This window comes from Oryx dammah, unplaced genomic scaffold (genome assembly GCF_014754425.2).
Source record: "Oryx dammah isolate SB20612 unplaced genomic scaffold, SCBI_Odam_1.1 HiC_scaffold_19, whole genome shotgun sequence".
Taxonomy (NCBI): Eukaryota; Metazoa; Chordata; class Mammalia; order Artiodactyla; family Bovidae; genus Oryx; species Oryx dammah.
Genome location: NW_024070203.1, coordinates 84,904,959 through 84,918,756, shown reverse-complemented (window position 1 = coordinate 84,918,756; position 13,798 = coordinate 84,904,959). Strand labels below are relative to the sequence as shown.

At 39.9% G+C, this 13,798-nt stretch overlaps 1 protein-coding gene across 1 annotated transcript in view; it reads left to right on the top strand.

Moving 5' to 3' along the window:
* Positions 1-13,798, top strand: part of LRRC69 (leucine rich repeat containing 69) — a 76,720-nt gene that overhangs the window by 26,811 nt on the left and 36,111 nt on the right. The window contains exons 2-4 of the mRNA XM_040261105.1: positions 1,147-1,273; positions 7,867-7,939; positions 10,792-10,987. Coding sequence (XP_040117039.1) covers positions 1,147-1,273; positions 7,867-7,939; positions 10,792-10,987 — 396 coding nt within the window. The remainder of the gene's footprint in view (positions 1-1,146; positions 1,274-7,866; positions 7,940-10,791; positions 10,988-13,798) is intronic.

Sequence of the window (13,798 nt, the reverse complement as noted above, 5' to 3'; positions counted from 1 at the left end):
CGATTTACCTTGATTCATGGACCTAACATTCCAGGCTCCTATGAAATATTGTTCTTTACAGCACTAGACTTTACTTTCAATACCAGATACATCCACAACTGGGTATTATTTCTGCTGGGCTCAGCCTTTTCATTTCTTTGGAGCTATTTTTCTGCTCTTCTTCAGTAGCATATTGGGCATCTATGGACCTGGGAAGTTCATCTTTCAGTGTCCTATCTTTTGCCTTTTCTTACTGCTGAAGTGGTTTGCTAGGCCCATCTCCCATGGACCACGTTTTGTCAGAACTCTCCACCATGACCCGTCTGTCTTGAGTGTCCCTACTTGGCATGGCTCACAGTTTCATTGAGTCAGACAAGGCTGTGATCTGTGTATCAGTTTGGTTAGTTTTTTTGTGATTGTGGTTTAGGAGTAAAAGAAAAGATTCCAAATCTTGAAAGATAAAATTAGATTTCAAATCAGTGAAGAATACCATCTTTAGGGAATAATCCTGTGTCACGGATTTCTTGGATTAGAGGATCTTTCTAACTCCTCTTATGTATGGTCTTTCCTGTATCTGACCAATCTGATGTTAGTAGGTACATGTAGAGCACATCTTCCCTATCCTACCTATCATGTTAAGAGTTTCTGGTGTGAACTCTGTGATCCCAGTGATGTTAATGGCTACCTTCCTACTCCACCCCCACCCATGTCTTACTGGCCTAAGTGAAAAAGTTCATTTGGGGTTAGTATGAGAGAAGGACCTCAGATCTTTGGCTAATTTCTGATTTGAGGAAATTAGCCCCTTTGCTGAGTTTTAAATGATTCTCAGTCTGTGAGTCACAGTGTTAGGATACTCTTGAGTTGCTCAAGTAAGTTATGAATGGATCATTAATTGTGTTTTTAAATACCCTTGAAATGGCTTGTAATAAAATTTTAATGAAATTATGTACTTTAATTGAGAATTTGTGCTTAAATAAAGTGAACATGAAACTCAAATAAACTTTTATTTATAAAGATAATTTTAGGTAATGTGAAATAATTAAGGTTATGATGAATTTTTTTTAGGTTATATGGATCTCAGAAAAGTGGCTTAATTATTTCTTTTTTTCTCATTTGAAGGTGGATAATGAGTTTATTATGAGTTTATTAATCTCTATATGTTTGCAGTTGACAGCACTAAATCTGGGAAACAACCTTTTAGAAGAAGTTCCACAAGAGATGAAATACCTTACATCCCTGAAGAAGCTCCATTTATTTAGAAATAAGATACATAGATTTGCGCCTGGAGTATGTGGTAAGTTAGTCAAATAAGAGCATGTTTATAGTGTCAAAGTTAATTTCCTTATATTGAACAGTTTGGAACTAAAGTGAAAAAGGAATTTTAGTCTTTTTTGGTTTGAGATATTTACACTTGAAATTAGAGAATTTGGGGAACAACTTTTTTAAACTACTGTATTATATATTTCTTTACATGTACTGAGAAAATAGGTAGTTAAATTAAAGTTAGCAAATTTTCCCCTTTTCAGAATCAGTGTACACATAGACTGTCAAATCTGAGCACCCTTTTTCTGGACCGGAGAGAAAACTAGTTGAAAATCAAATCAAGAAACATTTCCACAGTTCTCCTTGTTCTTTATACTTTTTATACCATGTTAACTATTAAGTCACTATCTTTGTTTAAGATGTGAAGCTACATTTGAATCAGTTCTAATGAGGTGGATGAAACTGGAACCTATTATACAGAGTGAAGTAAGTCAGAAAAACACCAATACAATATATTAATGCATATATGTGGAATTTAGAAAGATGGTAACGATGACCCTATATGCAAGACAGCAAAAAGAGACACAGATGTAAAGAACAGACTTTTGGACTCTGTGGCAGAAGGCAAGGGTGGGATGATTTGAGAGAATAGCACTGAAACATGTATATTACCATATGTGAAATAGATTGCCAGTCCAGGTTCAATGCATGAAACAGGGTGCTCAGGGCTGGTGCACTGGGATGACCCTGAGGGGTGGGATGGGGAGGAAGGTGGGAGGGGGCTTCAGGATGGGAGACACATACACAGCCATGGCTGATTTATGTCAATGTATGGCAAAAACCACTACAATATTGTGAAGTAATTAGCCTCCAATTTAAATAAATAAATAAATAAAGATGTGAAGCTTAACTCAACTTGGGGAGAATTTTAAAGAAAAGATATGAGGTTAAATAAATGGCATTTCTTCTTCGTGTTTCCCTTAAGCTAATAATTTCTCCATTTAATATGACCTTTTTCCTATTTAATATAGGTAGAAAATGCTTAAGGATAGAACACATGAGAAAGAGATCCAGATAATCTTATAGCTTCATTAACTCATGTAAGGCCCTTCACTACTTTATGTGTCCTCAAGAGTAAAATCATAACTATAGAATAGAGTTTATGACGTCCTGTGAACTTCTGAGGCATGGGTACTGTATATTGTCATCATTATCACTGAGCAGCATTTATTAAAGGTATAATTTCATGGGGTCTCAGTTGTGGATATATAACAAAAACACAAGTAGATTCTAGTACTACCTCTTTAAAATATTTTAAAATATTAGATCATGTGTCTTGGAGAAATATTTTTCCATAAAATAATAACTGTAATAAACTTATTAATGGTATGTACATTATATATACACACTTATAGATACAGGGTTCAATTATAATTTACTTACAAAGAAAACAGTTTATAAATAAGAAAAAATTAAGGGGATGCAAAAAAGTACATAATAATATTATGATCTACGTTGAGGGGCAAACAGGTAAAATCTGATATACATAAATGATATTAAGCAACCTGGTTCATGCTACTTTAGGCTTCTGTAAAGAAATTTTTTCTCATTTTGCTCTTAAATTTGAGGTTTAAAAAATATATGTAATCTGTGTACAGTACCCTACCCCTGAAGGTCTATAGTTTCTCTATTTCTTGATCTGGGGCTGTCGAACTTTGAAAATGTCATGTGAGTGACATAAATTATGTTCTATGCCAGGTCTTGATTATCCAAAGGCACAAACAGTTTGGTGTCCAACATATATTGCATGGTGCTGTTCTTGCCCCTCTCCCTACCCCATCAGAGTAGACTGGACCCGGGTAAGACGTGTCCCAAGCTGAGTCAGTCACATTCTCTTTCTTGGGGTTTATGACAGAATCTAAAATAGTTTTTCTGGTCTGAGCTAAACACATGAACTAAGAGAAAAGTTGCAAACTGGTGACCTGTGGGATGAATCTGGTTTACAGATAGGTTGGTTCTGTTTTGTCTGCCTCTTTGAATTAGGGTCAAAGCCAGCTTAAAACTCAATATTAAAAAAACAAAGATCATGGCATTTGGTCCCATCATTTCATGGCAATAGATGGGAAAAAGGTGGAAAAGGTGACAGATTTCCTCTTCTTGGGCTCCAGAATCACTGTGGATGGTGACTGCAGCCTGGAAATTAGAAGACAGTTGCTTCTTGCCAGGAAATATATGAAAAACCTAGACAGTGTGTTAAAAAGCAAAGACATCATTTTGCCAAGAAAGGTCCATATAGTCAAGACTGTGGTCTTTCCTGTAGTCATGTACAGATGTGAGAGCTAGACCATAAGGAAGGCAGAGTACTGAATTTGAATTGTGGTGCTGAAGAAGACTCTTAAGAGTCCCTTCCTTGTATGGCAAGGAGGAGATCAAATCCTTCAATCTTAAAGGAAATCAACACTGAATACTCATTGGAAGGACTGTTGCTGAAGTTGAAGCTCCAATACTTTAGTTACCTGATGTGAAGAGCCAACTAATTGGAAAAGACCCTGATGCTAGGAAAGACTGAAGGAAGAAGGACAAGAGGGCTACAGAGGATGAGACGGTTGGAGGGCATCACTGATTCAGTGGACATGAACTTGGGCAAACTCAGAGAGATGGTGAGGGACAGGGAAGGCTGGTGTGCTGCACTCCATGGGATAGTGAAGAGTCGGACGCAACTTGGCAACTGAACAACATCCCAAATTTGCAAATTAAGAGAGTTCATATAAAAGTCTGGATCTCTGGCTCTTTTTTGTTTCGCTGAAAAAGAAAGATCAGGCAACAGTGGACTCATATTCTCACATGACACCAGTTGCTGGGAGCTGGCAGAAATGCAGGTCCCCTGTGGCAGAAAGCATGTGCTCACCAATTCAGTGTACCTATGCGAGGTGGACCCCTGCCAGGCCCACTGCTGTGCTTTGAGTTATCTTCTTGGTTCCTGTAGGGGTCCAGCCCTAGTGGGTCCAGGGTAATTTGAAGCGGAGACGGCATCGGTGAGGAGAGACTTACTTATTTAGAGATATAAAGAGAGATTAGAAGAGAATAGTGTAATAGAGAAAAAGGGGCTGAGATTCCTTGGTTTACACAAGAAGCTAATAAAGTTCCGAGACAAGGAGCTTGCACCGTCTATGTTAGGCCACAGGCGCCCTCCTGGTCTCCCGAAGGAGCAGAGACGCAAAGCGCCTCCCCGTTTGAGTCTTAGAAGCCCAGGCAAAATTAGTAGACTCGGCGAGCCTTTGTGTTCCAGATGGGAATTCAGCCTGAAAAGGAGAGGGAGGGAGAGGGAGAGAGAGAGAGAGAGAGAGAGAGAATTGACACGGGGGAGCCAGATTTCCGAGAAACTGGTCCACCTCTTTATTTTCCAGGAAAGCTTTTATACTTTAAGTTGTACATAGAGATCAATGGATAATACAAAGTCATGCAGGGTCAGCAGCTCTGACCCTTATCGAGACCAGGCTTTTTTCTGCATACCTTTCCCACAATGTTGTGTATATTATCTTCTGGCCTTGGAGGACTGTGGACATTTTATTACTCTCTTTTGATAAAGACTGCTCAACCAGAAAACTTATTTTCCCTTGAAGTGTTTTTTCTTTATATTTCTAATCTATGTTAGCCTCAGAAAGTATCAAACAAAGTTACATTTTCATGAAGCAAAAGTGCAGTGAGTTACAACAAAGAAAGAACCAATTAGCTCAAAGGTCTGATGTGGTTAATTTCAAGGCTACACTTGTTTTTCTTACATTCCAACTATGTTAACTAATGCACTCCCAGGTGCACAGTAGATAACGGATATGGGAACTTGGCAGCAAGTATTGGCTCAACAGTGAAATCTTACACCAGCACTATTCTAACAGCTTTTAACTCTTTGAAAGGCTCTATGTTTTAGACTTCCCATGCCTCTCACAGTTGGGGGGCTGTAAACAATCACATGCATAGTTGTAAAAGTCCGGGTAAACCTGTCAGGCAAGTTAGAGAGCCATCAGAGGGGTTTGAGCTGAGACACTCCTTTTATATGCGAGTCTATTAACTGGAGCTCTAAGTTACCTTTTTCCAGAGAAAGGTGGTCGGGGATAGCCCCTCTGCAATGTCAGAAGAATGGGTGGAAAGCAGAATGCAGGAAGGCAGGCAGACGTTTTTGGGAGTAGATGCTCAAGAAAGTCCAGGGGGACCCCTGAGGCCTGATCCCGCCTTTGCGTTTTGTCAGGCCCCTTTCCTCATGACCTTTGCCACGGGCGGGATTCCCCATGCTGGCTCCCGGCAGGTTCCTGTAGCCATTTCAGTCTGAGAACTCCGTCTGCTCTGTAACCATTCAAATGCAGGAGCTGTGGGATGGCTATATGGATACGTGGAAAAGTAGAGATAATATGTTTAAAAGTGAAAGAATAAGGAGTGAAGGAATGCGGGAGAGAGAGAATATGAATATGAAGCTTAGAGAAGCTGTAACGAAAAATGAAGCTCTATGTTCTGCAGAGATTCCCAGAGAGTATAATTGCCCAGACTTGGAGAATCTTTTGGAGAGAGATAGACTGTTAAGCCTGGAGCTGGTGCGGGGGTCTCCTTGACCACCACAACCCGGTTCAGTGATTCTGAGGGAGCATCAGAAGCCCAGGAGACCCTTTGTGACTACCAAGAGAAATCAAAGTTCTGTGTGTATATATGTGTACCCAATACATACAGTTGGCGCTTGAACGACACAGGCTTGAATTGTGGGTCCACTTATACCAGGGTATTTTTTCAATGGTAAATACTGCCTACTGCAGTTTCCCCGGTTGGTTAAATCCTGGGGTGCAGAGGAAGAACAGATGGGAGCGCCCACTGGAAGTTATACATGGATTTTTCCACTGATGGAGGATGGGTGCCTCTAATGCCTGCCTGTTGTTCATGGGACTGTGATATATATATATATACACACACACACACACACGTGTAAAATTACATATTATGTATGTTTATACATACACATTTATACACATACATACATTTCTATTAACTTGACTCTCGCTGCACCACAGGGCCCAGTGTGTTGGAAACAGGATAGGGCGGGGCAGGCCCAGGCAGCAATGGACTGGCTCCTGGGGAAGTCTGAGGCCAAGACCAGGGAGACTGCTCGGGAGACAAGAAGGTACCTAGAAGCGGGGTACACCCAGTCTGGAATCACCGACTTCAAGTTCAAGGCACGGGTAGTGGTGCCTGGGAGATCGACCTCCTCCAGGGGCTAGGAAGCATCGGCCGGATGGTGTCCATGAGTGGCGTGGGCAAGCCCGGCGCCCTGCACGCAGGAGGGGTGCCAGAGGGGAGCCATCAAAGTAGCCGGCATGGAGAGTGGGGAGAGCCCCCTAGTACTAGACTTCGTCTTGTGCCCTGCGCAGACGCTGGTGACCAAAGAGTACCTGTTCTCCATGAAAGACCGCACAGAATTTCCCGGATCCTTCCAGTCTCCGGGGAAGATCAGAAACTTTCACGGGCCAGTGCACATCTGCGTCTTCCACTCCAGGGAGACCCTGGCTCTGGACTTGCATGGAGTGGAGCACACTCTGCGTCTACTTTGCTTTCTTCTATACGGAGTTCTGCCTGCCTGGTTCCTACGAGACTGCAGACTCCGGGTGGGAGGTTTACAGATCCCTGCCTGGGTGGGAGGTGCCTGCAGGCCGCGGGCCTTTGGCGAGTTTTCTGTCGGGTGAATGAGTTCTGCGGGTCAAGAAGACCCTCTGGACTTGATTCATGGCACTTTGCAAACATTTATGAGGCTTACTCCTTGGAAGAAAAGTTATGACCAACCTAGATAGCATATTGAAAAGCAGAGATGTTACATTGCCAGCAAAGGTCCGTCTAGTCAAGGCTATAGTTTTTCCATTGGTCATGTATGGATGTGAGAGTTGGACTGTGAAGAAAGCTGAGTGCCGAAGAATTGATGCTTTTGAACTGTGGTGTTGGAGAAGACTCTTGAGAGTCCCTTGGACTGCAAGGAGATCCAGCCAGTCCATTCTGAAGGCGATCAGCCCTAGGATTTCTTTGGAAGGAATGATGCTAAAGCTGAAACTCCAGTACTTTGGCCACCTCACGAGAAGAGTTGACTCATTGGAAAAGACTCTGATGCTGGGAGGGATTGGAGGCAGGAGGAGAAGGGGACTACAGAGAATGAGATGGCTGGATGGCATCACCGACTTGATGGACATGAGTCTGGGTAAACTCTGGGAGTTGGTGATGGACAGGGAGGCCTGGCATGCTGCAATTCATGGGGTTGCAAAGAGTTGGACACAGCTGAGTGACTGAACTGAACTGAACTGATCGGGCTCCTCTTGCAAGTCTCAAAAACAGAAGTAAAACAGCCCTGGGCACCGGTTCCTTTGAGTTTCTGTTTCAAGTTTGTGGTGAGTTTGGCAGTACTGGGGCCATGATTTAGCTTTGTAACTTTGTGGTAAGGTGTACCTTTTTGCCTTAACTAATTTAAGAGGATATCAGTTAGCAGCACCCAAAGAACCTTGGCCAACGCAAAAAAACAAGGAGAACAAAGGTGTATGGAAAAGTGACTAAACATTATTTTCTAACATAGCTAAAGTGATTGAAATTATTTTTTAACAGATGGTTTACAAAGTTTGATCCTGCTTAATCTGAACAACAATCAGCTTACATGGATTCCTCAAGAAATTAGCAGGTAATTTTGTTATAATGAGAGATGGTTACTTTTCCCCGCCTCAGCTGCTGTGTCCCCCTACCCTGGTTGTTAGAACACCGTATGCCTAGACTCAAGTCCTTGTGAGATTTATACATAGCAAAGAGCAGTCGAAAGACTGAGGCAAGCCACTAAGTTTAAGCAGATGGTTCTTTAAACACTTCAGAGAAATGAGAAACCACAGGATTTGGTAGTGTTGTTAAGTATAAAAGTGAGGGTTTGAAACAGTTCTGAAGTTGATTGTTACTGATTTCCTAACTGTGGGGTTCTTGGAGCTTGCTCTGCTATAGAACTGGGAACTTTACAGTAAAACATTTTCAGCTTGATGGAATAGGTAATATGAAAATAAAGGCTTTAAAATCAGTATGTCATTTTCGTGAAAAAAGCCCCACATTTTATTATCACTCACATTTGCACGGACAAGCTGTTGTTACAGGGGCTTTCTGGAGCCAGCTGAGGGCCTTGTCCTTCTGTTGGCAGAACACCCTCTTGGGCTTTTCTTTTGACTATTAGAGAAACCTTTAGGGTTACTTTGGACACTCCTTATTGCCTGTTGAACAGAAGCATGTATTACAACATAAAAACATCCAGATTTTTGAAGGAAGAATCCAAAACTATGAATAGTTCTCAACAAAAGGCTTTCTGCCTTACCTAAAGTTTATTCCAATTTACTTGTCCATACCTCTACCCAATGTATTTTTCCAAGATAGATTTTTACAGAAAAAGTAATGTTTTAAATAAAAGCACCTAGAAAAATATTTGAAGCTATCTCATTTCTGAAGAAAAGGAATATTTATAGTAATAAAATGTCAATATTTGTCTTCTTTTTCACTCATTGAGTTTATCAATTGACTTATATGTTGGTGATGTAATGAAAAAAATGACGCTTTGGAAGATCTGGTGAATTAGGTTCAGGTCGTAACTGTGCAAATAGCCTTATGACATTAGCCAAATATTTTAACTGTCTTGGATCTTGGTTTTCTCATCTCTAATAACTAATAAATAATTAATAAATTTTAAATAGAGACTTTGTAGTCTGTGACCCTGCTTTTAGTTCTAGTAGGTTTGGATTTTTTTGCACTACTTCTCTTTAATATTTTAATATTTTGAGTTTTGTCCATCTTTTTAATTTTGAAATACTCTTCTCCCATACCTTTAGAAATTACTTCTTAACCTGGTTTATCTATTTTTCTGCTCTTGCCTTCTCTGAGTGCCTTTTGGGAGGGGATCAGATGTTCATATTTCTCAAGAATCTTTCCATTGGCTTCCTCTCTGTCTCTTTCTGCCCTTTCGTTTTTGTTCTTTCAGTCAGTCTTGTCTATTCATATGGCTTCCACAGTTGAGATCATAGAGTCTTTTCATAAATCTCTTTCACTCTCACTATTATTGTAAGCTCCAGGCCCCATTTATAACTGCCTAGAAATGGCACCTCATTCTGTTATTTTTTTAACACCTTTGAAGTGAAGTGAAGTCACTCAGTTGTGTCCGACTCTTTGCGACCCCATGGACTGTATGTAGCCTGCCAGGCTCCTCTGTCCATGGGGTTTTCCAGGCAAGAGTGCTGGAGTGGATTGCCATTTCCTTCTCCAGGGAATCTTCCCGACCCAGGGATCGAACCTGGGTCTCCTGCATTGCAGGCAGATGCTTTACTGTCTGAGCCACCAGGGAACACCTTTAGAGCATTATAAATCTTCATTCTTAGCTTTGCAAGAAGAAATTTGAATCTTGACATTGTTTTCTGATAGTTACATTAGACAAGTTATTCACTGCCTCTGATCTTTTATTTTCCTCATTTCTAGATTAAATGTAATAATTCCAACCTTAAGGTTGTGCTGTTGATTAAATTTAATGCACAAGTACAAAATTGGTGTTCAGTAATGCTTATTTTAGCTTCCCTGGTGGCTCAGAGAATAAAGCGTTTGCCTGCAATGCGGGAAACCCAGGTTCGATCGCTGGGTCAGGAAGATCCCCTGGAGGAGGAAATGGCAACCCACTCTAATACCCTTGCCTGGAAAGTCCCATGGACAGAGAAGTTGGTGCAGGCTACAGTCCATGGGGTTGCAAAGAGTCAGACATGACTGAGTGACTTCACTTTTCACTTTCAATGCTTATTTCTTCTGGCTTCTTTATTCAAAATAAACTTAATATTTTCTCAAGGAAAATATTACTCAAGGCATATTTACTATGACTCCCTGTTGCTCTAATTTTTTCAGGCCAAGTTCAAAATGTTGGTTCTTCCAAAGCGCTTATGAACCTCAGGTACTGTATCTGCAATTACAGGCTCAAACATTAATCCTTTTCTCATTGTTTGTTGGTATCTGCTCTCTTTATTTTGTGTCTCTAAGATCTCCTTCTAGACAATGATATATATAAGGGTAGAATTTGTGGTTAACCTGTCTTTGCATATTTCACAGCATCTAAATGGTACAGAATATATGATCTATATCTAAATCTATCCCTATCTGTCTATATCCATATGTGTGTATATGGCATTTGGCCTCTGGCTTCCTCTTCAATATAACTATTAATAAAGTACAGAGACTGAAGACAAAATTTTCTTTTTCTTAAATCTAGGTTGTGATTACATAAAATACTTTAAACATGAACTATCTGATCATAAAATATCTTTAAAAGTTAAATTACAGCAAAGGCTTTTTTTTTTCTATCCTCAGATGATTCATTGTAGTTGTGAACACTTGACTGGAGAAAAGCTCATTTGAGCTACAAAAAATATGAATTGATATGTGGCTCTGATAAATGATACATGTACATAAATGTACAATGGACTTCCTTATTCTTGTGAATTTCATTCATATATTTTGTTTATTTTTTAGATTAAAAAATCTTAGATGTTTGAGTATAAATCATAATCAGCTAGCCAGCATTCCTAGAGAACTTTGTTTCCTTGAGAATCTTTCTGAACTTCAACTTAACTACAATCAGCTTGTGTGCATACCCAAAGAAATTAAGTTCTTAAAGAAGCTCCAGAAGCTTCTTCTGGCCAGGAACAACATTAAATCTTTGCCAGAGGTAAGCAAAAGATGGAACCAGATTTTCTTTGTTGGTGAAGAACTCATTACACCGTGGTAGAGAGCAGTTATAGACTAGATTAGGGTGTCTGAGTGCAAGCCATCATTTGCTTTCCCTCTGATTATATATGATTAGTTCCCAAATCACTATGACAAAAGAAGGTTATAACTTGGATTTTTTTTTTTACAAAGCTAGGTATGCTAGACTTTGTAAATAAAAATACAAAATGCTTTAATTTGAATTTCAGACTACCAAAGAAGAATTCTTTAGTGTAAGTATGCCCCAAATATTGCATGGGACATACTTATACGTTTTAAAAATCTTATCTTTTTTGTCTGAAACTTAAATTTAAGTGAGTCTCCCGCATTTTTATCTGGCAACTTTGTATAGAGCACAAAGTATAAGTACTTTTTGGTTTTGGAATATATGCTAGATATCTTCCATTTTCTTTTATATCCACTGTCCATCCTTTTCCAACCTGCTTTTCTCTTCTGTGTCTGGGAGACTGACTTGTATGAGCATCAGTGAACTCCTTCGTCCTCTTATTTCCTCTAGGGTATGTTCAGTGAGAGGCAGTGTCAGGAGGTGAAAGGGAGGGGAAGATTGAGTGCGTGCATGTGCACTTGCTTGGTCGTGTCTGACTCCTTGTGACCCCATGGACTCTAACCTGCCATGTTCCTCCGTCCATGGGATTTTCCAGGCAAGGGTACTGGAGTGGGTTGCCATTTCCTCCACAAGGGATATTCCTAACCCAGGGACCAAACCCTCACTTCCTGCGTAGGCAGGCGGCTTCTTTGCCACTGAGCTCCCTGGAAAGCCCTAGAGACTGAGTACCAGATGGTTTTCCTGTGGGGCTGTCTCTAGAATGTTGCTGTGAGTTGCCCGCATGCCTCTCTGGAGGGTCATAGCAATGTCCTGTGATCATCACAACATCGTCGTGTGAGCGTTCTTACATTCCCTTGGCTCTTTAGACCTGTGGTGTTAAAGAACTCCCTGCTGTTGCTAGCTTTTGGGAACTTTGTAGGTTTAGGGAACAACCTTTCTTGGCTTGGAGAACCTTGTTGGTTTCCTTAAACCCTGTCAAACTTTTGTAAACAGTGACTTTATTAAATCCCCCCTCAATTTTTCCAGCTTGAGAGTACTGTTTCTTGTTAGGAACCTGTCAACAGATTTACCTTTCTTATTAGGCAAATTATAATTAATTTGATAGGAGGAAAGGCATGGTGTGCAGTAAACTGAGGAATAAAAATAGATTAATTCCTACTATTTCACTTTTCTCTAAAGAAGATGTTTCCTTTAAAAATTCTGTGCACACTGTAATATGATATGTAAAACTGTACCAAGGTATAGGCTGTAAATAAGTATATTTCAAAAATTTATTCATATATTCCTTAAAATCCTAGTTAGTATAAACAAGCAAAATACCTTGAAATTATAGAATAAACTTGTTAAAAGCATGTCTCTCTTATTTGAAGGAAAGCAACAGCAGCAGCAACAGGAGCATCATGAAGCATGTTATTTTGTGTTTATAACAACTTTATCATATATCTCTTATTAAACTCATTTTAGAATAAAGATCAGGGTGGTTATGTGACTCAAGCATAGTTTGAAAAGGTCAAGGAAGGATCTTAGATTCATGCCTGTCTAACGTAAAAGTCCATATTTCAAATCAGTAGTCTTACTACAAATTTATAAACCCTGAAGCTTTTAAACTTTAAAAAAACTTGAAGGCTAGTAAATCCTGTCCTGAATTATCATGCAAAGAATGCCTGTGATCATTTATATCCTTGTAAGTTTAATATGATTCAGTCTATCATTGTTCTTTTTGGTCTGTATTATAAATGATAAGGCATTGCAGAAAATAGTCATTTGTTTTGATAATGAATGTATTGTGAATCATTTTCTGATCTGTTGTTAATCATGTGTATGTCTGCACACATGTGTCTGAATGTATATGCCCATCCAGTCCTGTTGGGCATGTGGCTAGACTAATGGATTTCCTTTATAAGGAAAGGGTTGTGTCAGCTTATTGCTATACAAGAGGTAGTTGTGAGGTAAGTGCCAGTGGAATTATGTCTGTTTTCTGTCTCCCAAAGATTCTTTCTATTTTAATGATAGAAATGTCTACTAAATGCTCATTATCTATTAAACCCTTTAGTGAGCACTTTCTGATTAGTAATTTGTTTAATGCATTCAGTGTCCATATTGAAGGTCAGTTCAGTTCAGTTCAGTTCAGTCATTCAGTCATGTCTGACTCCTTGCGACCCCCTGGACTGCAGCATGCCATGCCTCCCTGTCCATCACCAACTCCCGGAGTTTACTCAAACTCATGTCCATTGAGTCGGTGAAGCCATCCAACCATCTCATCCTCTGTCGTCCCCTTCTCCTCCTGCCTTCAATCTTTCCCAGCATCAGGGACTTTTCAAATGAGTCAACTCTTCACATCAGGTGGTCAAAGTATTGGAGTTTCAGCTTCCGCATCGGTCCTTCAATGAACACTCAGGACTGATTTCCTTTAGGATTGACTGGTTGGATCTCCTTGCTGGTATATTGAAAGTAAGGTTTCCATTAACGTTTCCATTTTAGAAATGGAGAAGCTAAATTACAAAGATTAAGAAATTTGATATATAGTAAGTGTCAGAGGTGAATTTGAACCTACAGATATTTACTACAAATAGTCTAGTTCTTGGCTACCACGTTATGTTGCCCTGAAGTGGTCAGAGGAAATGGAGAATTCAGAGAATCTGGTGCTTCATTCGTTGTGATTTCCTTGGGGAGAGTACTGATCAGGTAATTAGGAAAGGTGATCAG